The following is a 25,493-nucleotide window of genomic DNA, read 5'->3' as shown; positions in this document are numbered from 1 at the left end:
AGTGACTTCAGAAAACACTTTCGAACAGAAGAGTACACCCAGAGATTTTTAATTATAATACATTTATATGAGCAATATACATCAAGCATCGGATCAGGTCACAGTTTGGGGGCCGCTATTCTCCAGCCTTCCATTTTCCCAATCTTGGTGAACATAGCCAAAGTCCCCAGGCTAAAACACGCGGCGGTGCCCGTGACAGCACTGTGAGCTAAACACAAAAAACACAGAAAGCCTCTTTAGACTCCTCTTTAGACACGGCTGTTCTTGAATAATTACGAACATCGACGTGACTTCGCGCCGAGGAAAACACCGAAGCACATCCACCAATGAAATAGTTGGTTGGGCTGTCCGGTGCGTCTCTGGCATGCGGCGCTTAGACAAGTGGCTACTCCAAAGATGGCGCCCATGGCAGCTTAAAGGGTCGAGAACAGGAAATAAATTACCGATGTGTTATATAATCGACTTCAACTCGAATCATTCCAATGATCTACCGTAACAAGGCCAACGCAAGCAACTATAAAGACAGTATTTTTACTTTTTATTCAATTTTGTATCGAGTGCTACTATGGCAACAATTGGTAGAAGATGAAGGTGAATCACAAAGGCGACACTGACACTAGTAGGTCTCGTGATGAATGTAGTACGTCTGAGTTTCATTCATTCTACATAGATTATAGCATGCTATTTCAGACACAGCTGAAGTCTTTCAACAAAACAGATGACCTGGATCTCTCGCGCTCGCATCCAGAAATTTAGGGGAACTCAGAGGTAAATTTTATGCATTTTTTCCTCATAAGGTTCACAACATTTAAGTACATTTTCCCATTCAACTAATTTCTTTACATATACACATGCAGAAAATGTAGATGTCATGTCATCGACATACACATATATAATATATATATATATATATATATATATATATATATATATATATATATATATATATATATATATATATATATATATATGCACACACACATACACCTATATACATGTATATTTATGTATGTGCCAATGACGTGACTTCTAAAATTTCCTGTATGCAAAGAAATTAGTTCAATGGGAAAACATACTTTCATTTTCAATTGCGTTTTATCAGTTAACAATAGGTTTAAATGCATAAAAGATGACATATTTAACAACATATGTACCAACTTTAAATTCTCTAAAAATATTCATTTCACATTATCTCTGCACTTTTTGAGTGCGACCAAATATCACATGGTGCAACCGCTGCAAAGTGCATTCCGTTACAGATGCATGTCCCAAATTGGCAGTTTATATTAAGTTAACGAGTTATACGCTTAAATTTATTTTAGTATCATAGATTTTTATGCAATTTGGGAGATCGATCCTGTACCATGAAGAGGACCACGGCTTCTTTCTCTTACCCATAGTGAGAGTGCCTGATGCTGCTCTGGTCAGAGCCTCAACAGCTGTCTCAGGTGGAAAAGTCACAGTGTGGTAGGCAGAACCTACCAGCCCTGCAGAACAACAACAACAATAATAATAATAGTAAGGCACACGAAACTGTGTTTATTAAAGCAGATCGTGTCCGGTGACATCTGCATCATTATAAGAGCCATACGAACAACGCAAGCAGGTATGAAACAAATCAAAGATTGGAGAGTAATGGCAGCCCTGGATGTAATTTTTCACGCTGACGCCACTTTATAGATAGATAGATAAACTAACAAACAGACATAAATAAGCCGATATGTTACTTCACAAGCTAGCGTTCATGCTAACAGCTTAGCCTTTAGAGCGCATAAACAACGCTAACGTTATAAAAACACGCTCAACGGATCCGTCAGAAACCCTAGAATATAAACATCCGACAGACTAACCGATAGCAGTGGCTATTTTTGTGGTGATCCATGTTTGGCAACGCAGTCTTTGCCCTCTTCCAGCTCCCAGTAGCCCATTTCTGCACCAAGGACACGACTTGGATATCGCGAGAGTTCTTCTTCTTGAGTTTGCTGGTCGTTGGCGCGCAACAAACTGTGCGATACCGCCACCAACTGCTGTGGAGCGTGAAAACGCACCGTATCCTCTAAGGCTCTCACTCGGTTTAGTTTCTTTAAAATATTGCTGCTACATCTAAAATGTATCTTTTGAGGTAAAGTTTCTTCGTGACCTCATTCATCTAATACTTTTGTGGATCTAGTGGCGTTCAAGGGCGTTTCGCCCCGTCGGCGTGGCGTGGAACTACGATCAATGCCATCCCAGTGTACTACAATTTAAATCATAAAAGTTAATTGAACTATATATATATATATATATATATATATATATATATATATATATATATATATATATGTATGTATGTATGTATATATATATATATATATATATATATATATATATATATATACTTAATAAAAAGTAATAAACATTTTAAAACAACAAAAAGTGATCAAATGGCATAAATAACATTTTTTTAAAATCTACATAAAATAAAATCTATATCTTAAAATATTAACAAAGAGCATAATCCATAATAATATTTTAGTGATACTAAAAGAACTATGATCTTGTGATGTAATGTTATGCATAACTACAGGTAATAACTAATGTATAACATACTAATATATATAATAAAATTGCTGGTTTTATCTTGCAATTCATCTGTAAAAACAAACTATAAATATACTAGTCTAATAGCATACATTTATATAACATTTATAACAATATTTATTTATTTTTAATGGAACATAAAATAAATAAATAGCTTAAATATATACATATATTTCCCTGTATGAACCGAATTTCCATGAATTTCCCTTTGGGTAACTGTGGGTAATTTATGTAAGCTTCTCTTTAAATCACTTAATTGTATCATTTTTGTGTTATTTGTAATTATTGATACAATCACAGCTACGCTTTCTTTATTTATTTATTTCGTTTTCTTTTTTTTTTTTTTTACAAAAAGGCAGACTAAATGAAACCGGTATATTATAAAAACTCATTAGTACACAGTTACTATTATTATTTTTATTATTAAAAAAATATTAACAATCGAAAGATACTATATTTGGAGCCTCGCAAGGAAAGTGCATTTTGTAATCACGGCTGCCTCTCTGTTTCGGCGACTCTGATTGGCCAGCGGCTCCCGACTATCACTTCCGGGTCGGCAGCCACAGGTTGCTATGAAGTTGTCGCGGACGACACGTCAGCTGACTGCAAAACAACGCAAACCGTAACACCTGCCTAAACAGGATAATGTCGCAAAGGTAACCGCGCGCTGAGGTCCGTCGCTGCACGCGGGCGCGGAGACTTCCCGAAGCAGACCGCTGTAGCGTCACGCATGCTGAGATCGAGAGAGAGGGAGTTCAGCATCGTTCACTCCGGACCCGCGGAAGATGAGCAGCCCGGCGGCGCGCCGTCGTCGCGGGTGAGAGAGAGCGCGCCTACCGGACCGCCGCTTTTTTTGTCTTCCGCCTCCCGAGCATGTCGTCCCCGTCGCCGGTGCAGATAAGAGAGGCGAACGCGCACCTGGCGGCGCTCCACAGGCGGGTCGCGGACCTGGAGCAGAGGCTGGGGGACGCGGAGAAGACCGTGCGGGAGCAGGCGGAGAGCCTCATCCGCAAAGACGAGCAGCTGAGAGCCACCGCGCAGGAAATCACGGAGGCCAAGGACAAGTAGGGGAAAGAATGCGTTTGCTCCCTTAAAGGGACAGTCCGTCCAAAAACGACGAGTCTGCCGTTGATTCCCGTTCCGATCCCGCGCGTTTTTTGTGTTCGGTGAAATCCCAAAGCTCTCTGACCCTTCACAGACGATAATAACGGTCTTTTTTGCGCGCAGAGGAAACGGAAATAATGACTCGATTCGACAGCTCTTTGCGTGAGACGAAATAAAGCGGTTTTTGTTTACAAAAGAATCATATCGCCCCTTAAGGATACTTCTAATTTGAGACTGACTGCTGATATAATTTCTGAAACGCTCTTTTGTGCATCTGGAGTTAAATAAAACAATTAAGAATATTGGTCAAGTTGTATAAGTGTAGTAGTAGGTGAAATGTAATGCTCCAGGAGGGTGATATATATATATATATATATATATATATATATATATATATGTTTTGTACTGGTGAGAATGAAGTGCATGTTGATGTAAACATAGCTTTTTCATATCATGTAGCTTTGTAAAATTACAGTTATCACAATGGGCTATTTTACTGATTTGTTGCTGTCTATGCAGCGTCAGAGAGCCATCGGGTTTCATAAAACATGTATTTTTGTGTATAAGGCGTCACGGATTGGAACGGCATGATGGCAATCCGATTTTTTTAGCCTAACACCTTAACACCATCACATTGTTCAGTAGATGCATAATATTGCATTTTTGATGTCCAAACCACGCTCTGCGATTCACCGGAAAGCTCGATTGAGCTACTGAAAGCAAGTTTTGCATTAAACGCGTGTCCTTGACGTAAAGTGTAACAGATATTACTGGATACGGTGGTTTAAGAAAACGCACCTGGCAGCTATAGACCGTTTAAAAAGCAAAGTAGACTGGCCCGCATTTGTTAACCAATCAGAAAAGAACTGGTAATGTTGTGATGGGCGGGGCTATTGTTAATGACTGATGGGCAGGTTGCTGTTTCCAAACAGGTTTCCTCACAAGCGTGTAGTATTAAAATCCTTGGAAGTATTAAAGGAATCGGTCCCAAATTAAAAAGGGGTTTAGATTTAAAGAAATGTAGCATTCCGTCACTTGCTTGCTAATGGATGCTCTGCAGCGAATGGGTGCCGTCAGGATGAGAGTCCAAACAGCTGATAAAAACATGTTTGTAAGAAATAAATCCACCACTGAAACTATTTTTTAACTTTAAACCTTCGCTTCAGGCTATAAAAAAATCCTCTAGTGGAACATGTCAGTCATCTCGCCACAAAACCAACCGGTAAATTAGTTTGTAATTAGTTTTTGCCTATAAAAGTTGCTTGACCTGTGCATAGGCTATTTCTCTTGCTTAGGTCTCAACAACAGCGTGTTTAAAGTTAAAAACATCTTAATGATGGATGCGTTTATCAGATGCTTGGAAGAAGTTCTGGGCTTAGAATTACTTTAGCATCTGTAGTCAAACGTACATTTTAAAAAGAGATTGTTTTTAAGCATTTTAAGTTCACTTGACAGACACGTCAAACAACCACTATAGTCTTAATATAGCAGCTGTTCAAAAAGACATCAGATTGGTTTTTGGTGTCACTGTATAGATAGTTTTTGCAGAACAAAACTTTTTTTTTTTTTTTTTTTCTCCTCAAGTCGTTCCAAATCTGCATAAATGTTTTGAGGTGAATTATCTCTCTAGATTAGACTACAAATGCGAATCATTGATGCTTATGCTATTAGCAATGTGATGAAGTTAATGTATTCTATTGCTATTTCAATGTTATTTTATTTTCCCCACTTATCAATATTAATTTTAACGTCAGCATATTTTAGTTTTGATATGTGTGTATATGTATGTATGTATGTGTGTATATATACATGTGTATATGTGTGTGTGTGTGTGTGTGTGTGTGTGTGTGTGTTATAAGTGTGTGTGTATATGTGTATGTGTGTATATATACATGTGTATATATGTGTGTGTGTGTATATATATATATATATATGTATATATATGTATATGTATATATGTATATGTGTATATATATATATATGTGTGTGTGTATATGTATGTATGTGTATATGTATATATGTATATGTGTGTGTATATGTGTGTATATATATATATGTGTGTGTATATATATATATATATATATATATATATATATATATATGTGTGTGTGTATATATGTATATATATATATGTGTGTGTGTATGTGTGTGTATGTATATATATATATATGTGTGTGTGTGTGTGTGTGTGTGTATGTATATATATATATATATGTACTCTAGAGGAGTTAAATGTAACATTTCCTTGTTATTTTATGTAATGGCAACAATTTTTTTTCTTTTCCATTATGTCTATAATCAGAACCCAAAAATATTGATAAATCAGTGGTCCAGCGTAAAAATAATTGTTCGCAAACTAATGACTGAATATATTCTGATTGGTGCAACTAATTAACTGCAGGCTAATTCTTCTTTATTTGTGACGTAGAGAGATTTTCTTCCTCCACGAAGCTCTGTCAATCAGAGGAATCCATCCATAAACTCAACCAAACAATTAAGGAGAAAGACTCTCTAATCGGACAGCTCCAACACCGATGTCAGCTGCTGGACAACATTTGCAAAAGCCGTCCGTTGTTGGACAGCATGCTGGCTCAGATGGCCGAGGCGAGAGGATGGGGCCCGTCGGTGACTTGGGAAGCCCACGACCAACAGCTCTCATGGACGGAGAATCCAGCCCCAGCCGTCTGTCCAACCACAAAGACTTCTCCCTCAGCGAGGACGACTCCGACGATCAGGAATTAGACGGGGTTGTGTTTGGGACCACCGTATGAGAGTCTCAGTTCAACTGCTCCACATCTCAGGTTCAGCAGCCTGCGTGTTCCAGCGGTCACCGTTGGTTCAGCGCCTGGTAGAACATCTTGTTGTATCATAACACGGGTTAGCGGAGCGCGAATGGGATGCTGCTGTAAAGAGCAAACGCCTGGTCATTCGTGCAAGTATGCCACATGTCTTTTAGGTTTATCCCTCAGACTGCGTCGTTTCTCGGTAGTGAATTAATAATTTTTTTAAAAATATATTTACCGTATGGATTTATCGTGTTACATGAATATTAGAGAAGAATGTTTTTTTTCTTTTTAACATTTGCATTGGAATTAACCGTTACATGGAGTCCACCTGCAATTTTATTTGTTACCATAAAAAGAGCGTCTGGGGAAATGTCTCGGAGATGTGATGTACTGTTTTGTCGGAGTCTCTCAGTGAGCAATTTCAGCGGTTCTAATGACGGATTTAGATGATTTAGACCCGGTGCTATCCACTGTATGCCATGTGCTGCTGTCAAATAGGTTTATATCATAAGTTTGACCCTTGGTCTCAAACCCCCGTATTAAAATGCAACATAATACACTACTTGCTTATACTGGAAGGTTCAAATGGTTCTAAACCTGTATAACTTTCACATAGTTTAATTTTAAGAGTCCATTGGACGAGAGACTTTTTTGGTTCTACAGAGGATATAATGTGAATTTAAATGGTTACGTTTTTCTTTCAGATAAGTCGGTGCCTAAACAATTTCAGAGCTGCTTGTGTTACCTAATTATCATCAGGCTTTTTCCTCAGAAATACGAATATACAGCAGATCATGCAAACCCTACCGTTAAATATTTTATTTTGATATTTGCTTTTATATTAGTTCAAATTTTTTTGACATTTTGGGATGGATGAGCTATCCCTTTAACTGTGCATTTCTTATTAAATGTTATTTATGTATATACAACTTCTTGTGGACGCATTTTTACAAAATAAATGTAATGCATTAGGTATTAAAACCCTTTTTTTTTTATTAGCGTTTATGAGGTTTATAAATATTCCTAATAACGGAGTAACCCACGAGACCACCATTGTGCGGCTGTGCTCCAGGCTGCTGCTCGTGACGCGCGCTGTAATTAAAGGTGCATGCGTGTAATTAAATGATCTATGCAGCGAAGTTGTTCTCTGAGAGCCTCCCTCAATAAAACGGTTCGCTCCTAAAATAGAGCATTACCAGATAAACCGAGCGAGCTAAAGCTGTTGCGTCGACAGGCTCGTGGTTGAGAAATCAGAAAAAACTTTTTTGTTGTTGTTGTTGAATATCTTCTATAGCCGTTTCCTGGGTTGAATGAATTATGTACACATAGAACAGCTGTTATTTCGGTTCTAATGTGATGCCGATGCATATAGATATGGTATAGGCCTTTCGTTTTATTTAATTCGGCCTAGCTAAATCAAGTCTATGCAAGCCTGTCATATTCTGCCATGTTGCCAGATGGAGGGGAGCCATAATGTTGGCGAGCGTACCGATGATGGGGCATTATTCATGTACAGTGTCGTGCGTCCTGTCAAGATGCGACGGTTACACAATATTTTCGTGTTCGTTTTAAGAGTCACACGTGGTTTTGATCTGCAGCATGTTACATATATCGGGGCATGCCATATCTGTCTTGCTAGTGCCCGGTACAGAAGTGTGTTTGCTGACATTTTTTCCCCTCTACAGATAAAAAGTAAAGCAGTGCCTAAGAGACAGACAGTTACTCGTTCGATGGGATTATTTATTCTGAAAAATTCTAATAAATTATTTTGTTATTCTTCAGCGCTAAACACCCGAAGTGTGTACGTTTTCCTGACGCTTTATTGGGAGTAACTTCCCTATTTTTGGAAAAACGGGTTGTTTTGGGTCACTTTTGAACAACCGTTGAATCTAATCCCTTTTTTTTTTTTTTTTTTTCCTCCTATGGAAGTCAATGGTGAACCACAACAGGTTACAAGGTTGCATTAAATCAAAAATGTTCACTTAACCAGAACATTAAATGGTAATATTTCCATCTTTTTAACAGATGCTTTAGAAACATCCCGGTAAACATGCATTAATAAAGTCATTTTGTAGCTCATTCGGTCAAACTGATAGATAAGGATTATTAATAACACAACTATCTATAAACTAATTGTGATGCTACCAAAAAAGGGCTATGCAGGGCGTAATTCAAATAACGCTGCATTCGCTAAAATTAGAGTACAAATTCATCTTTATTTCAATAATTACTTTTTTTTTCTTTTACATTATTTCCATTTTCACTAACAGGAAATCACGTTGCTTTAAAAGTACTTCTGTTGCACCGCTCTCATACAGACCGAGTGAGGAAAAAGACCTTGTAGTGCACCTTCTTCAGTGTGGTAGCAGCACCTTCCCTCGACCGATGCAGTTATGAAAGCCTCTGGTCCCGTCGGGGCCGACAGGCTGGCGAACGACCGAGACGCTCGTCTGAACGGGTGCCGCGGAGTCGCCCATCTCGGGCTGAATGACCTGGGCGGCGTGCTTGCGTCTCTGGACCCAGGGGCTGCCGGCGAAGACCGAGTCGTCTTGGGAGAGCTCACCCGAGCCCTTGTGTCTGCCGGAGGAGTACGAACCAGCTCCGGCGGGCGAGCTGCTGAACGGATGGGCGGCCAGAGGAGAGGTCACGTGACCGCAAGGAAAAAGCTTACGAGGCAGGAGAGGGCTTCCTACGGGACTGCCCAGGGGATTCCTGTACGGGTCCGAGCGGAAAGGCGATATTCGCGGGACGGCGAGGGGGCTGCCGTAGAGGGCTTGAGGACGGGAGACCCTGCGGATGGGCCGGGGCGAAGCAGGGGCGAAGTCGGACTCCGAAGAGCTGCAAACAGCCGAATCCTCCAGAGAATACAGGAAGCGCCTGGACTTCCTGTTCGGCTTTTTCGAACTCTCGCCGTCGACGCCTTCTTCGGACTCTTCCTCCGCTAGACCCTGACTCCATCCCGGCTTACGGGTGCCGCGGCTTCCCAGCAGGACCACGCAGACGCCCCTTCCTCCCTGCTGCTGCTCTTCCGCCTTCAGGGCTTCGTAGGCCCTGCGCGCGCCCTCCAGATACTCGTACTCCACCACAGCACACGCTTTACGCCCCAGCTCCAGGTGCTTCTTAGTGTAGCGCTTCAACTCCGTAGGGATCTCTTTTCCCGGCCGCAGGATGCGGAGAGATGAGATGGTGCCGTAGGGAGAGAACACGCGCATCGCGGCTTCCATGATGCCTAGCTGCTCCACGCCCGGCGAGCCGTTTACCTCGTCTTTGACCGGCCCTGCGCCGTCTAGGAAGTTCCAGGCCAGAAGCAGCTTGCTCGTGGGAATGCACAGGAGCCAGTCGGGTACCGGGGTCCTTCGCCGCACTTTGGTCGCCATCTCGTTCACTTCCAGCTGCGGAGACCTTCTTGCAGCCGCAAGCGTGGTGCGCCAGTCACGCGTCAGATCCTTAATCTATGAAAACACCAGTCATTTTAATGTTAGCTATAAGAAATGGTTAACTGGTAAATGTCATGGCTGCAGAACAATCATCTTATTCACGGTGTACATTTTTTCTAATTAAGTATGTTTTAGGTTACATATTTAGTTAAGTTAAGTTACCTTAATGGTATTTTATTTGCACATGCATCTATATATTAGGATCTATTGTCTCCAGTCTATATGAAAAAGCTACTTGTGATGAGTTTTGATATATAGCGTGAATTGTGAGATTATTAGCGAATTATGAAGTTACTAAACTGAGTACTTCAGCAGTTTGGTCATTTAATAGTATGTCAGTTAATTAAAATAAAATATATATATATATATATATATATATATTTTTCACATACATGCAGTGAAATGCTTTTTTACAACAACCGTACAGCGTCGAAAAACTTAAAGGAAAAATAAAGAAGAAAAAAAAATAATAAGGAGATAAAAAAGGAATAGGAAACAACATGTAAGAAATATATAAGAGGAAAAAAAAATATGTATGAAGAAGTGTACAAAGTATAACCTGTTTAATATTTCTGTCAAATCATATTCAAAAAATTTGGATATCCAACAGTTTACTTCAACATCAGATCAAGATGTTGTTGGTTATTTGATCTCACCTTCTTGAAAGACGTCAGCAGCTTTAAACTGACGTAACCCATCTTGTTTCTTTGAACATGTTTGAGGAGAAAAGCATCATCTGCCAGATTCTGGTCAGAAAGGTAGTTCTCCAGCTGGGCAGCAATTTTGTGCGTCAAATCATCATTGGGAGGAATCCAGAGATCACCCTCACAGAAATCCTCCTCGAAGACATCAGTCAGCTCAGTTGAACTCCTAAATAAAATAAAAAAAAAAGTAGTTTAATATGACATAAAAAACAAACACTTGGAATTGGCGTACTGTCTGTTTAAAAAGCTACCCTGAGTGGATTTTTGCATTAAAATGTAGAAGCTAGTTATTTCGATATATTTGTAAAAAAACATCCATGAACGTACCCATCCAAACTATCGTTTAGCCCATCATCAATGTATGAGAGCGGCCCCTTTGACTGCTGAGTGTCTTCGCAATGAAAGATGTCAGTAAAACCGGGTGAGGACATGCTGTTGGCACATTTTCTGTTCTTACTCACACCGACGAAACTAAACGTTAAAAGTGTGTGCTAATTAGCTGTTAAACGGCCTACCTGACGTTCCCCCGAATAGCGCCACACATCACCTGGAGACAGGTGATGCTTTTTAAAATACTGATTTATACGTCTTTACGTCACCACCGAAAACGAGGTCTACTGGGCGACGTCGTGCATGCTCCGAAGCATAAATTAATTATTATTTTTTTAATCTTTTAGCTTTTTAAAACACATTTTATACATACAAACTATAGTATAAATAAACAGGCTACATGCGCATGCGCTGAACGCAAAGTGACGTTTGGGGGCATAAATTAATGTCAATAAAAAAATATTTTTGTTGTAACCACCACAAATAGAAATCACCCTAGCCATGTTATTCACGCTCAATTATCCAATCGCACTTAGCCAGAAGCACGTGCCTCCTTAGATTTTAGGGCGAATTGTGATTGGATTATAACCAATCACACGCGACTCTGTTGAGTTTATAAACGCAGTGGCCAATAAGAGGCGTCCGTGTGAGTCATCGCTGAACCGCTCCGCTCTCTTTCGAGTTTTCTTACTAGGAAAACAAAAAGTGCATATGCGAGAGATTAATTTCACAGCGTAAACAGTTGATAATAGATGATAAGGTCCGTTCTTCTATAGTGAAAGTAGGCTAATTTAATTTTGTAACTTAAAAACACAATCGTATCAAAAATATTTTACGACAGGCTTTACGCACAAACGCTACTTTACATGCATCTGGCAATTAGACGTTTCGTACAGCTAACGCGTTTAGGAATATTTCGATTTAAAATGAAAGATTAAATTAAAACCAATGCCACTTTTACAAATTACATATTCACGCCGCTGCATGTCACGTGCACGACTCCCTTGCACGTAGCCTCTTTTCCCAAGACCTTAATAAACGTTTAATGGGCGTGCTAATTACTTTGTAAGCCGTGGGCTTTTGGAGACCTTGTAGACTTTATGCAAACGTGCCTTTGACCCGACGTGCGTGTGTACTGGTGAGGGATGAGGTGTCAAGATTAAGGGCAAAGTGTATTCCAAATGAATGGGTACCACGGGGGATCCGTGAGACGGTAGTGCAGGGCCGCAGCCGACCCCCCTACCAGGCTTCCTGTATATTAGGGCTGTTACCTTCGTGTCAACGACTAGTTTTTCCTCACGTACGAGAGGACGACCAGGCGATCCGCAGTCCCGCTAATTACCTAACGCTACCCGCGGCCAATAAACACGCTCTGGATAACGTGTGCTCAAGCACATTGTAATTAGAGTAACTGTTGCCTTTGTAGATGCAAGCGACCGGAATCAGAGCTGTGCGCTGATGAATACCGATGAGCATTTTCGCGATTTTTTTCACAAGCACGAAACAAGATGCGTGCACGAAGCGAGGTGCGCTTGAAATAAGACAAAGATGCAAGCAGTTAACGCAAGCCACAATGTAAAAAAAACTGTTTCTGCGCTCAGGGTATCGATTTATGAGCGGTTGAGCGATGCGCAAAATTAAATGAATGGACGATTATATCACCGTGGGGCACGAAAAGGTTAAAAAATGCAAAAACTTTACAAGCGTTTAATCATTTTACCCCAGAAATGCACGGATGTGTCATTTTACGATAACACTGCCGTGACATATCCTCACCAACAGGTGGCGGTCGCTGATAGAAGATGTTTTTGCTGGTGCACCAAACGCTTTAGCTCGGGCTTCGTAACGGCACACTTGATCGATTTCAACATTTTAAATAGCATAGTTGTCATTTATATCATATTGCAGCTTATATCAAAATTATATTTACTTGCAAGTCTTCTTATGCGCGTTTGACGGCAGGTGGCGCGTTAGAACTGGTTCAATTGGGTTTGAGACTTGCAGCGTAGGGTTGGAGATTAATGATGCAAGTTATTGATTATGTGACTTATTTTAAAAGCAATTTGCGATTCTTTTAAAACGCACTTTAAACGCAAGGCATGTCTAAGTTGTAGTTGGGCAGGCGTTTTTATCGAGGAAAGTAAATCGAAGAAAACAATTCAGTTCCCTTAAGACGCTGACCCGTGTTTATGCAGACGGGTTTCGTAACCCAAGCACAACAAGGTCCCATGACAACATCAACAGCTCTGATCCTGTGACTGTACCGTCTATAATTAGCCGGTGGAACTGGAACAGCCTGGGTGATGAAAGTTCCAGGTAACAAGGAGACAGAAACTCTACGGCCTTCTAGAGCCTCTGCAGAGCGAAACAGCGGCGACTTCTGCAAGAGATAGATGCCGTCGATTTCAATGCATCATCTTGACCGTGCACGAGAATCGGGAGTCACGAGTCAATGCAAGTTTCGGCCAATTTCAGAACGCGGCCGTGCATTAGTCAGAAACACGATGCGATCGCTGTTTATTTCCCATGCGATTCAACGCCGAATGCGAACGAGCACCGCTTAAAGTTTCGGCTTTATTTACTTATTTAGTTTTGTACATGATGCGAAAGTTTTAGACATGCGCATCGAAAGCATCAGGGAAACTCCATCATTTCCATGAGGAAATTCCATCGGACAGGGTACAAACAAATTGAAAGCTGCTGGGTGCACGTTGTACTCGCCGTTCGGCCAAATATTCCCCGAATCGGCCCACGTGGGGTCTAAGCAGGAGTTCCCCCCATCACCAATGGCAGGGCGAGAGCGAGACGCTTGTGGAATATATCCGGCCAATGAGAAGGGCGAGCGACGCGACAAGCCACACCCACCCGAAAGCGGTATAAAAGCGACGGTTTCGCTGAAAGTCGGCAGAAACAACTTCTCAGACGCGGCGTCGCGAGCGAAGGAATACTACTCCGAGCGACATTTGGATTATACTTTGGCCAGCGCGCTTTGACTGGATTTTAATATTTCCGAGCTCTTCCGGAGACTTGTGGATTACTATTATTTGAAGCAAAATGACCCTGGAAGAAGTCGTTGGATGCAACATCACTGATAAAAAGTAAGTTCTTCATTGCATGCGTACGCATTCATTGTACGCAACCTCGCCAATGCTCGCCATCCGACTGTCTCTTACCATACCCCGCGTGTTTTTTTACAGAATGGACACCGTGAGCCAAGCATTGGAAGAGCTGCTGGCAGCAGCGCAGAGACAGGACTGTCTCACCGTCGGCGTTTATGAGTCTGCAAAACTAATGAATGTGTGAGTATATACTTATGACTTTTACGCATGCCGTTGCATTGGTTTGTCCCAACAGACAGGACGCTAATTGCCGTTCTCTTGATCTACAGAGACCCGGATTGTGTCGTACTGTGCGTTCTGGCCACCGACGAGGAGGACCAGGACGACATTGCCCTGCAGATTCACTTCACGCTCCTTCAGGCGTTCTGCTGCGACAACGACATCAACATCCTGCGGGTGTCCGGGCTGAGACGCCTCGCACAGGTGCTCGGGGAGCCCGCCACCGTGGACAACAACGAGCCGAGGGATTTCCACTGCATAATAGTCACCGTAAGTATACAGTCCCGTCACCTGACCGAGCGTCTCGATAGCGCGCGACACCGACTTACCGTGCATTTCGTGTTTTCGCAGAACCCCCAGTGCCAGCCGCTCAAATGCCAGGCGCTGAAAGACGTGGGCAACTACTGCGAAGAAAGCCGCTGCAAAAACCAGTGGATCCCCTATCTGTCCCTGCAGGAACGCTGAACGGACCGCGGTGCTTTTTCGATGCAACGAAAGGATGAACGAGTCATTCCCCGCGAATGAAAAGGAGGAAAAAAAAAGGGGCTCCGCGCCAGCCGCCGGTGACCGCTGCGTCACGAGAAGGGGCTGCGAGAGAGAGAAGTGGAGCTCTTGGGGACCGTGCGCGCACGGGACCGGTACATTCCAGCTTGTCGTGACCTCCGCGGGGGGTAGCGGAGGAACAAGCTGTGGGAACACGAACTGCGAAAGGCCGCCCGTCGGCGCGCGCGCTCGCTCGCGGAGAACCTGCGCGCGGGCGGCGTGGGCGCGCAACGGGTTGGAAAGGGACGAGCGTGCGTCACTATCGAACATTTTGCGAACGCCGACTGAACGATGCGTGTACGTGCCGGGCTATAGCGACAATATAGTGACTGAACCCGCTATAAAAGGACCGCAATCGCTTCTGTTAGACTGCACTGTGTCTGTGGAACAAGAAAAAAATGACTTCTGTTGAGAAATGCATACTATGAATTGGTGTAAGTTATTTGCGGTAATTTAAAAAGACTTAATATATGCATTGCTGCTTTTTGTCAAATGCGATGTTGTTTCAATAAATTATTGACTGAGAATTGTACATCTGTCTTATGGTTTTTGCTTTGGGGGATGGGGTGGTGGACTGCTCTATAAAGGGTGACCAGGCGATGCTGCAGACTCCCTCGCTTCGGTCAAGGTTTGAAATAACCAAACATTTCCTGCTAATCGTCCTAAAAGTCTTGGGCCCTATAGTGAGAGAGAGGAATTACCCGGCTGAGGTGTGAATGCATGGTGGAAATGCTAAGAGATACAAGATACAAGAGCCCTAAGTGGCGTGCAAACAAATCAGCAGTTTACCAAAGGATAGTCTTCATATCCTCTTGTCCTAGAATCAGCGTCATATCCTTACCGATACAGTTAATTATGAAATCGCACTGACAGGAATGCAGACTTTCCAAGTAATTCATGTCCGCTTCCGTCTACTTTGGCAAGCTTTCCTCCTCCATAAAAAGACACCATCCAGGCTTGCGTAACCTCCAGGGAATAGATGATCCATATAAAACGGCTTTTATAATGCAGGTGTCATATCGCAGGCCTCTTGAATGATTGTTTAGCAGATAACTTGTGATATTACACCAGCAAAGGCCCCACTGGGAGGACTGGGATTGTGTTTTCCTCGAAGGGTGATGCTAAAATCATGCTTCATCCTTTCACGGCTTGGTCTGGGTCACTAGGACAAAGCTTTAAGCACCGAAGCACCGCTATCCTTTAGTAACACTCTGGCACACTTCTGTAAGCTTTGTTTTTCCAGCTCCATCCAGTTGCTGTTCAGGTCAGCGCTGTGAACTCTGCGCAGTTGCTATTATTTATTTCATCCTGTTATTTAGATGCAATACGACTCACACACACACCTTGCGATATTCTCTGAGCTCGTTCGCTGCCAATCCGAAGCAAAAAATAAAAATAAAAATGCTAGTATTATACGCTATCAGCGTGAACTAGATAATAACGATTAAAGATAGATTTTTATTAATAGAAAAAGAGGAATAGGGTTTCCAGAATTAGAGATGAAAGACATCAAGCGTTTTTTTTTTCCGGGCATTCCCTGAGCCGACTGTGCGTCTGACGTAGCAGGTTTCTGATTACGCATCGGAACCCCGGAAACGTCATTGACCATTTAAGGGCAAATCTGAAAGCGCCGAGTATGTCGCTTCTGCTCAACACCAGCGCGATTTCCTTTCATTTTATCGAGTTTTAAGCGAGTTCTCGGTGTTTAAAGTATCGCATTATACATGTCTGTTTGGTCAGGCGTCTCCTAACGGCTCACCGGCTGAGTCGTGCCCGGTATGTGAGGAATGCGGAAACAGTGGCTGTGTTTCCATAGATGTGCAGCGTGAACGCGCTCGCCGTTTCCCACGAGGTACGAGAATGAATCATGCAGGTTTTTTATGTCTTATCGTGATCCCGGGGAAGAGTCTAGCGTGAGATGATAAAACAGTGGTTTTAATGCTGATGACATGCCATAACGCTCCTGAACCCGGACTATGAGGGGCATTTAGTGTATTGTAATTGATCAGGATAGGATATTGCATGTATACACGTGAAACTATATTCATATTCTAATGAACTGAGAGCTCTCTGACTCTCCATGAAGGCTCTACCACATTTAAGATCCAGAACACGTGAAATCAGCGGTATAACCGTAATTTGTGTGCAGCTATGAGGATACTTTTCGCAAAAGTGGCAAAAAATAAATCTCTGCGTAACTCTGGGGCCATTATAATGCATGCTCCACACCAGAAGCACGTTATGCATGTGCTGTTTATGAGCAGGTCAAATGCGTCGTGGTACTCTTCAAACGACGTGGAGGAGAAAAACTGCTGAATGAAGCTATTTTAGTCTTTTGTGCACAAAAAGTATTCTCCTAACTTGGTCACACTGACTGCTTTGTCTGGTCAGGGTTCTTGGCACCTTTCTGGATCCCGATCTTCGTTTTAAGACACTTGCCGGCTGTAAAGGGTCAGAAAGCGCTCAGATTTCATCAGCAATATCTCTTTTGTGTTCCAAAGAGGCACAAGGGTCTTACGGTTTTGGAAAAGCACGAGGGGGAGTAATTATTGGCAGACTTTTCACTTCTGTAGAACTTTTTTTCTCTAAATAGATATGTTTTAGGAGCGAATCATTTATACGCAAATGCCATTCCCCAAACTTTCCAGCGTGTTTGTGGTCACCGATCATCTCAGCAGCACGGAAAATCCAAAATGTTATATTCTAGAAAGTGCGGAAATATCAGCGCTTTCTAGTGCAATAATATGGCTATATATTATTCTAACGTAAATGCTTCCGATTGTGTTCATGAAACGTGACGTGACGCCGAGGTCGAGGCAAACACGAACCCAGCAATCAAAGGAGTTGAGCAATAGTTAAACAATTCACGACAGCAAAAAAATGGGGAAAATTACATTTTAATTAGGCTATATAACATATGTCAATATTCTATAAAGTCACGCAAAACCAGGTCACCAGTGCATATTGCAGAACTGACCTGAATACACCTTTTAAAGAAGCAGAAGCACTGATCACTGTTACTGTAAAATCCAAATTCTTTTAAAAAGCGTGAGCAACAGAGAGAGGTGCGCAGTAATAAACACTCATACGCAAGCTGACTCTAAAAATCGCTTCAGTGTTTTTAAAAGCACTCATAGGCAGAAACTCTGGGCCGCTGGTGAAACTTTCCTTTCCCGTAAAGCCTTGATCTGTGTGCTCTGTAATGACTGTATGCCACCCAGTCTGTTTCTGTTTGACTCGGTCTCGAGGTCGTCCAGGTACGTTCGGGCGGGCGGTGGCGCTTCTTTCCACCTCCACCCGAACGAGCAGCCAAGACGTGATTCTGGCCAAGTTTATGACCCATCCTGCGGAGCAGACCAAATTAAATAGACAGTAAAACTGCAGCTCGTGAATGCGCTCGTTTTCATTGCGCCGTATAAGTCTTTAATCAGCATTTTATCTCGCCACTATAAACACATTGCTCATGCTTAATTAAAGCTACCGATTACTAGGTTACAGCAGATGTGGACGGTGTTTTCGGAGAAAGGGGCTCTGTGGCTCGCCAGCTTACAAAGGAGAAGGATATTGCTAAAAGCTATAAAGGAAATGATTGTATCGTCACTGTAACAATGTCATTGCAAATAAGGGTGTCCGATATGGGGAAAAAATAGTGTGTATGAAAATATTGTTTTGATTTAGCGACGTTTTAATTCATGTCAGGTGGTGTAACCATCATGTAAACAGAAATGACTACACAATAAATCGCAAAAATGTATTTAAAAATAATTTAGTTTTAATGTAAAAAATATTATCATATTATATGTATATGTGTGTATATATATATGCATATATATATATATATATATATATATATATATATATATATATATATATATATATATATATATATATATATATATATATATATATATATATATATATATATATATATTAGAAGATATTTTTCAATAAAATATTATAGTAGTAATATTATACTAATGTATCTAGTTTTCCTCTTCATTTTTTAAAATTCAGGACAATTTTCCATGTTAATCCATGTATTTGATCACAAAAATATATATATTTTTTTAATTCAGAGAAGTAAAACTTACAAAACAACAACAACATATTATTATTAAAAAACAACACAAATACAATGATCAAAAACAGACCATTTTTTGTAATTTTTAAGTGAACTTTTAGTATTCTTAAAAATATTTAGCTTTTTGCATTTTAATCAATCTGTCATGATTTAAAAAAAAAAAATGTATGTAAATGATTTGGAATTACCATTGTGTATGCAATGCGCTCTATAAAATATACGCATGCAGCGTTTAATAATGTGCGCGCTTTCCGTGAAGCCCGTGCCCGGGTGATGGAGTGAACTGGACTGCTGCAGGGATCGGGGTGAGTGGCGTTTCTCTTCATTTCAGCTGTGGAGGAAACAGAGAGTGGGTGAGCTTTAAGAATACGTGCTATTGTACGGCACACTCCCATCGCAGCTGACCGGACAATAGCTAGCTGTGCGTTCCTCTGCAGACTGAGCTCAGCCATAGAGGCGTCACGCCGCAGCACAATGGCAGCGAAAGACTAAATCTGCCCCAACGAGACTGGTGACTGGAGTCGAAAGTGCCGGCGAGCGCTGACGTCAAGCCAGAAAGCGTGTGAGAGAACAGAAACAGAGAGCCTTTTCTTTCACTTGGCAAAAGCCCCGGCTGATTTAAAGTCGCTGACAGTATTCGGTTCAGACGGCAGGGCTATTAATAGAAAGGAGTATTTTTAGCACAACAGGGCTATATTTACATCTCAGGGAGTGGCGGCCTTGTAGATAAAATAAGGGGCTTCTTGGTTCTGTAATGGATGTAAAAAAAAACCCAAGACGGATTCTCTCGCCCTCCTGTGGTTCTGCTGACTCGGCCTGAAACATCTTAGCCGTGATTGAGAGCGCCACAGAGACTCTCTTTTGTAAATTGTGTGCAGCGCTGGACGGTTGGGAACGAGCTGCCGTGCATCTTAGCCATAATTATAGGCTTGTTTTAAGCCCCCCCACCACCCAGTTTAGCCCGAACTCCAACCAACAAGTCCATCTACTACACCGCACACTTACCAAATGAACGCATATGTCAGTAATTCCCACTGAAACCAGTCTTTAATTAAATAAAACCACACCTATGATGCCGACCTCTGCGTATCAGGGTCTGCGACAAAGACGGGTGTCCAATGAAAGGAAAAGGAACTACCTTTTAAAGCGCATCTGGCAAATATTAGAAACAAAATCTTTGTGTTCAGTTGCATTTCATGCAACAAAAAAAAAGAACCATTGTAACCATCAGACATGCATGGTAGAGTAATAGCATAGTAGAGTTAGCATCACCTGCATTTTACAAAAACACGCTATTTCAGTATTCAAGTGCTTAATTCAATGCTACTCGCCATTGCTTTGATTAATTGTGCAACAGGTAATTGTATTCTACACCATTTTTTCTGTGCATGAGCATGTTTTTCTAAAGCATATGCATTTATGCATTTCAAAATTGCATGATATATCATCTCATAATTGCATGATGTTTATCATATTGCATATGTATTGCAGAGAGAGAGATAAATGCGTATGTGATTAATATGACTATTGTATATGTAAGCACACACATATAAAGAGCCCTGTTAGGCACAGCAGAGGTGACCGACATCTAGAAATATACATATAAAAGACATATAGAGACGTTGCCGTTCTAATTTTGCTCTATTTCTGTTGACTCAGTGCTTTGTGATTCTGGCCTGCTGTAATCTTTGTTCTTTTGCACGGACACCGATGAAAAGTAAGCGCGTCGGTTTCAATCGAGACGCGCCGGCAGACGCCTGACATTCTGGCACACGAGCCACGACCTCCTCCGTAGACCATCCGCAGTGAATGCACGAGGAGGACACGTGTTGCGTAACTCGTACAGTTTGAAATAGCCTTTTCTAGATCACTTTCACAAAAGGAAATTGCTTCCAGCGGAGACATTTACGAGATAAGAAATGAAATCAGATGTAATCCAGAGCTGCGTGCATCAGGACTGTACGATCTGGTTCAGTCAGAGCCGTTCGTTCAACTGTTACAGTCGGCTACGTTTTTAGCAAGTGTGAATCAGAGAAGCGATATCATGGTAGCAATTAAATAAAGCCTGGATCATGGGTGGCCTCGTTTAGTCTTATGGGCGAGAAAAAATGATTGTGTTCTGTTTAAAGTCCTTTGCAGTGGGGAGATCAAGGGCAATTTTTTTTCTCCTGGTGGAGATTTTATTCAAAGGCTTAACAAGCACAACATGGCAGGGCTCTCTGCTGGTAATTTCATTGACTTTTATAGCTTCACACTTAACTCTGCTTTAAATATTCAATATGAGGTTGCGGTATAATTTCGAGCTTTTAAGCATTTCCAACTGATAGGCTTTATTAATGCTGACAAAAAAAAAACACAATACACTCTTCACTGCCTAATTATCCCACATGCCGTGCATGCCTGCATTTCATTTAGTAAGTTGTTGCGGCATTGCTATAATTTTTAGCTTTCCAAGCGATGAGAGTCGTCCACGCTGATTGATAAATGCACTTTACTCTTCAGGCATCTCAACGAGCTTGCACGGCGTTTTCCATACATTTTCGCTTTTCAAGTATTTGCGATATTGTCATAAAGCAGGTCATCCTTCGTGACAAATAACACAGGAACCACTCTCCTCATGCCTTTAGTTAATTTGCATGCATTCATTTCTTTAGGTAAACAGCTGCAGCATTAAAATAGTTGGAGTTTTTTGTAAGTGATGGACTTTCTCCATTTTGTCCTTTGTCCAAGCTTGCACGGTGATTATTTTTACGCAGCACATGCATACATTTCCTTTAATAAGAGCTGTAGTACTGCTATGGTTTCAGCTTTATGTATTTCAAAGTCATAAGCTTTGTTCTGGCAAAGAAAACAATGGATGCGCTATACTCTTTATACCTAGCAATACATTGCATGCTGTTTTTAATGCATTTGTGCATTTCCTCTGGTAATCGTTGGAGGTTTTGACTGTTTGTAAGTAAGTGTAAGTGATGATATTATATGCTGTACTTGCATGCTGTATTTCATTGCATGTAAGTTTTTGCTGTAGTTTGAGTTGAGTCATGAGCTTTGTTCATACCGACAAAGATAACAAGCACATGCACTATACCGCCGCAACAAGTGTTTGCTAGAGAAGTGTACATGTCATGGTTTGCAAAAAGTCTATTTTTAACGCTTTACATGCATGCATTTATTTTAGTATGGGGTTGCAGTATTGCTATAATATGAACTGTGCACAAGCTGACAAACACAGCAACACGCAAAATATGTACGCTGTTTTTTTCATGCAATTCTTAGAGTCTTTCCAAGCACAGCATGCCTTTCATGTAAACGACGCAAACGTTGCGCACTTCAGGTGTCCTCCATGCTCTGCCGAGGCTTACTCAAATTTACCAACAGTGGAATTTCACCTCAGGCTTTCGGTAACACAAGAGAATCCATTGTTTGGCCCCATGTGCATGCGTCTTTGTTTGAGGTGGCAGTTAATTGAAAGGTACGTGCAAAAGCGGCAGGAAGCCTTTAATGACACAAAGCCTTCATGTGGACGGGTTCAGAGCGGGTTTTACACTCACGCCAACAGGTCTGACTGACCCCCAGAGTTGAAAGGACTCTTTAAGTGCAGCTCATTTGAACTTCACCCGTCCCGGGCCCCAGCCGCGGCGGGTAGGTGGTTGGAGGGGTTGGGTGGGCTGTGAGACGGGGTGAGAGAGAGAGCGAGAGACAGTGGGAGGTGCAGGGGTGTGGTGACTTAAGCCAAACTGCAGAAACGGGTCTTTGTGAAGGAGGATACAGGGACAGTTTCTGTTAACCGCTTTTATTAATGCCGCAGAGGTTTTCCCGCTGGATTTGAGACTAACCGTTAATCACCTAATCTTGACTACAACTTCAGTGAGTGGAAAATTGGACTGAAGATGAATGTCTGGTATGCTTATGCATATGGCGAACGTAGCCGTGGTGCACATAACTTACACTAATAAGTTGCATTTTTCATAGTTTTCTTCTCAAAGACAAAGAAATGCATACAAAGCAAATTTTAAATAAATTGCATACATTTTTTTAAATACATTTAATTGACATCAGTTCTTTACTTAATGTATCTTATAAATTACCTATATATATATATATATATATATATATATATATATATATATATATATATATATATATATATATAATATATTTTTTGCTTTTAACAACTTAACTTCAGCATAAATAAAAGCTAAATTAGCTGTAATATAGAATTTTCACTTGAGGTAAAAAACAAACTGTAGTTTAGTTACTTTAGTTTATTTAATCTAAATAAAGACAATTTAGAAAGTCATAATGCATATTGTTTAATATGATTTTTTTGTAAATATGCATTATATTTTCTATTACGTATTAACTAACTGCAGCTAATCATCATTTTTCTGTTTAAAAGTAAAAATATAATTTTTTATAACTTTTTTTCAATGGGCGCTTGCTCTTAGACTGAACTGAGCTAAATCATCATTTAGACAATTATAAAATGCACTCTTGTCAGATTGGTGTAATGCCTTGCCCCATAGACTTCCATGGAAAGCGTACTGCTATGGACACAAAACAAACCAACTTTCTCACACCACAACACAGGCGAAGTCTTGTAAGTTTGTGTCACCCTGCCTAACAAAACCCGAAGAGTTAGATTCATGTGCTCCGTGTATTTTCCAAACTTGTAGTATCTACATAGCTAAATGCACGGTAGAGAAACGCAAAATGCAGGATAGGCTTATAAACTGCCAAGATGACAAAATTGCCCCAAAGACATTGTATATTTTGCTCTTGAATTGGTAGCTATGTGTCCAGAGTTTCTGAGTTATAATTATGATCAAAGAGACTGAGCCCCGACCTCAAACTCGGGGCTGACTCAATGCAACTTACCGACACTAAAAATAGAAACGACCCCATTGCCATGCACACACACCCTCTTGTTAGCCCTATTTTCTGACCAACAAAGAGAAGGCGGGAGGGGTGGCGTGTGTGTGTGTGTGTGTGTGTGTGTGTGTGCATGGTTTGTATGGGGGTATGGAAGAGTAGCACTGGAAAGTCGACTCGTTCAATTGTCCCACAACTGAAACTCCAGAAACCAGAATCCCTGCTCCATTTTTCAGGATATATTTAGCATTTCCAATGGCTCCCAGTAAGGTGAGAAGGAATGCGCAAAACATTAAGGCCGGAACATTCCAGACAGGTTTGCGTACAGCGGCTACGACTGGGAAACATGTTAATCGGCTTATTTATGGTCGCTCAGAAAGATCCCTATATGACTCACTCGTGCCACGGGCTGGGAAAAGTGTCTGGACAGAAAGCGCTTCCACCCGATCATCATACGAGTAATAACTCCTGGAACTGAACGAACTTCGCACAGAGGCTTGAAATGGAAACGAGTGCTAACCGCGACAACACAAGCCTTCTCTCAGCTTAGAAATGCGGCGGGAAGCTCCGTATTTAAGTCATTTTGTTCGTCCGCAGACTCCGGTTAAACCCGGATCGCCCTAATACGCCTATCTGGCCTGCTCCTCAGAAGGCTTGACCAGACAGTTTCTCCCTTCTCCCTCGTTTTCGATATAAAAATACGCGTCTGTGCCCGAACGCTCTTCCCACGTAAATGTCGCGGACTTCTACGTTAGCACCGGCGTACAACTCTGAACCAAGGAACCACAATGAAAGCTGTTTCTTTATATTTAGTCAGGTTCCATATTTTAAGGATTATCCTATAAAGGTTAACTAATCGTGCAATTTGGAATCAGTGACAGACTACAACTGATAGTGATCTACTCAGCTCTGCATATATAAATCCTCGGTGGAAAAAACATGCATATTACACAATTAAGTGAAAATGTATTTTCTTTGGATGCAAGCGAGGATTTTAGATGCATAGTTTGTCAGTTTCGGTTTGATTACGTCATTTGCAGTGCCGTATGTTCTTTCCCTCGTTAATGTTGTTGAAAGTTGTCGTTGTCTCTAAATTAAACTCGACTGAAACTCAAGACGAAGACAAATGAAACTCTAAGAAGCGAGTAATCTGGGAACTTTAAGAAAACTTGACACATGATGCGTCTTTCAGACCGAAAGTGCCTAAAATGAGTTTTGTAGTATCAGAGTTTCTCTTGACTTACACAGAAAACAGAACTGAGAAAGAGAGGTGCCCTAGACATCTGCAGAGTGTCTACACTAGACTAAACACATATCAAAGATATATTCGCATACATGCGATCAATAATTTGGCGATTTTGCCTTCTGGGGTTGAAATTAACGTCACCTTTTTTTTCCCCTGGCCAAAATATATTTTAGGTTCATGCTAAATAAATATTGTAAAAAGAGAAGCTCAGTTAAACATATATTTGAAATGGAAAATATATTTAGCATCAAGCTTTATAAAATAAAATATATTTCCAATCTTACACTTTATTTATTATTCATTCAAATGTGTTAATAATGTAATGTGGATGGGTTTTTGGGAATATAAAAATATATGGAGGACAATATTTGTAAATTTCTTTAAAATGCATATATATATTCTTATTTTTAAATGTAAAAAAATTTTAGTAAATATTTTTTAATTGCATAAATATTGGTACATGTGCAAAAAG

The 25,493-nt window shown here is 41.1% G+C and overlaps 2 protein-coding genes and 2 pseudogenes across 3 annotated transcripts; 2 read left to right on the top strand and 2 right to left on the bottom strand.

Moving 5' to 3' along the window:
• Positions 1-33: 33 nt before the first annotated feature.
• On the bottom strand, positions 34-2,150 carry LOC122353921 (annotated as a pseudogene).
• Positions 2,151-2,958: 808 nt separating this feature from the next.
• LOC122353916 lies at positions 2,959-6,500 on the top strand (annotated as a pseudogene).
• A 2,166-nt stretch (positions 6,501-8,666) lies between these two features.
• LOC122353911 (la-related protein 6-like) lies at positions 8,667-11,346 on the bottom strand. The gene is made up of 4 exons (XM_043251817.1): positions 11,127-11,346; positions 10,939-11,043; positions 10,564-10,777; positions 8,667-9,922 (listed from the first exon to the last, which is right to left on the bottom strand). The coding sequence occupies exons 1-4, from the start codon at positions 11,153-11,155 to the stop codon at positions 8,825-8,827; spliced, it is 1,446 nt and encodes a 481-aa protein (XP_043107752.1). The 5' UTR covers positions 11,156-11,346; the 3' UTR covers positions 8,667-8,824.
• Positions 11,347-13,839: 2,493 nt separating this feature from the next.
• Positions 13,840-15,354, top strand: LOC122353917 (growth arrest and DNA damage-inducible protein GADD45 beta-like). Of its 2 annotated transcripts, none has more exons than XM_043251819.1 (4): positions 13,840-14,039; positions 14,139-14,240; positions 14,330-14,549; positions 14,631-15,354. In XM_043251819.1, exons 1-4 carry the CDS (start codon positions 13,996-13,998, stop codon positions 14,742-14,744), a joined length of 480 nt encoding a protein of 159 aa, XP_043107754.1. In that variant the 5' UTR covers positions 13,840-13,995; the 3' UTR covers positions 14,745-15,354. The 2 variants fall into 2 exon arrangements, with proteins under 2 accessions (XP_043107754.1, XP_043107755.1); XM_043251820.1 differs by having other exon boundaries at positions 13,849-14,043.
• The last annotated feature ends 10,139 nt before the right edge of the window (positions 15,355-25,493 follow it).

This window comes from Puntigrus tetrazona, chromosome 11 (assembly GCF_018831695.1).
Source record: "Puntigrus tetrazona isolate hp1 chromosome 11, ASM1883169v1, whole genome shotgun sequence".
Taxonomy (NCBI): Eukaryota; Metazoa; Chordata; class Actinopteri; order Cypriniformes; family Cyprinidae; genus Puntigrus; species Puntigrus tetrazona.
The sequence above is the reverse complement of the archived record's forward strand: the minus strand, read 5'-3'. Positions and strand labels throughout refer to the sequence as shown.

What these genes read in the sequence shown, in the direction of transcription:
- LOC122353917 (XM_043251819.1), top strand. Translation starts at nt 13,996, where the DNA reads ATGACCCTGGAAGAAGTCGTTGGATGCAACATCACTGATAAAAA. An exon ending in TGCAACATCACTGATAAAAA is followed by an intron (nt 14,040 to 14,138) that starts GTAAGTTCTTCA and finishes GTTTTTTTACAG; the next exon opens with AATGGACACCGTGAGCCAAG. An exon ending in TCTGCAAAACTAATGAATGT is followed by an intron (nt 14,241 to 14,329) that starts GTGAGTATATAC and finishes CTTGATCTACAG; the next exon opens with AGACCCGGATTGTGTCGTAC.
- LOC122353911 (XM_043251817.1), bottom strand. Translation starts at nt 11,155, where the DNA reads ATGTGTGGCGCTATTCGGGGGAACGTCAG. An exon ending in GCTATTCGGGGGAACGTCAG is followed by an intron (nt 11,044 to 11,126) that starts GTAGGCCGTTTA and finishes ATGTGCCAACAG; the next exon opens with CATGTCCTCACCCGGTTTTA. An exon ending in CTAAACGATAGTTTGGATGG is followed by an intron (nt 10,778 to 10,938) that starts GTACGTTCATGG and finishes TATTTTATTTAG; the next exon opens with GAGTTCAACTGAGCTGACTG.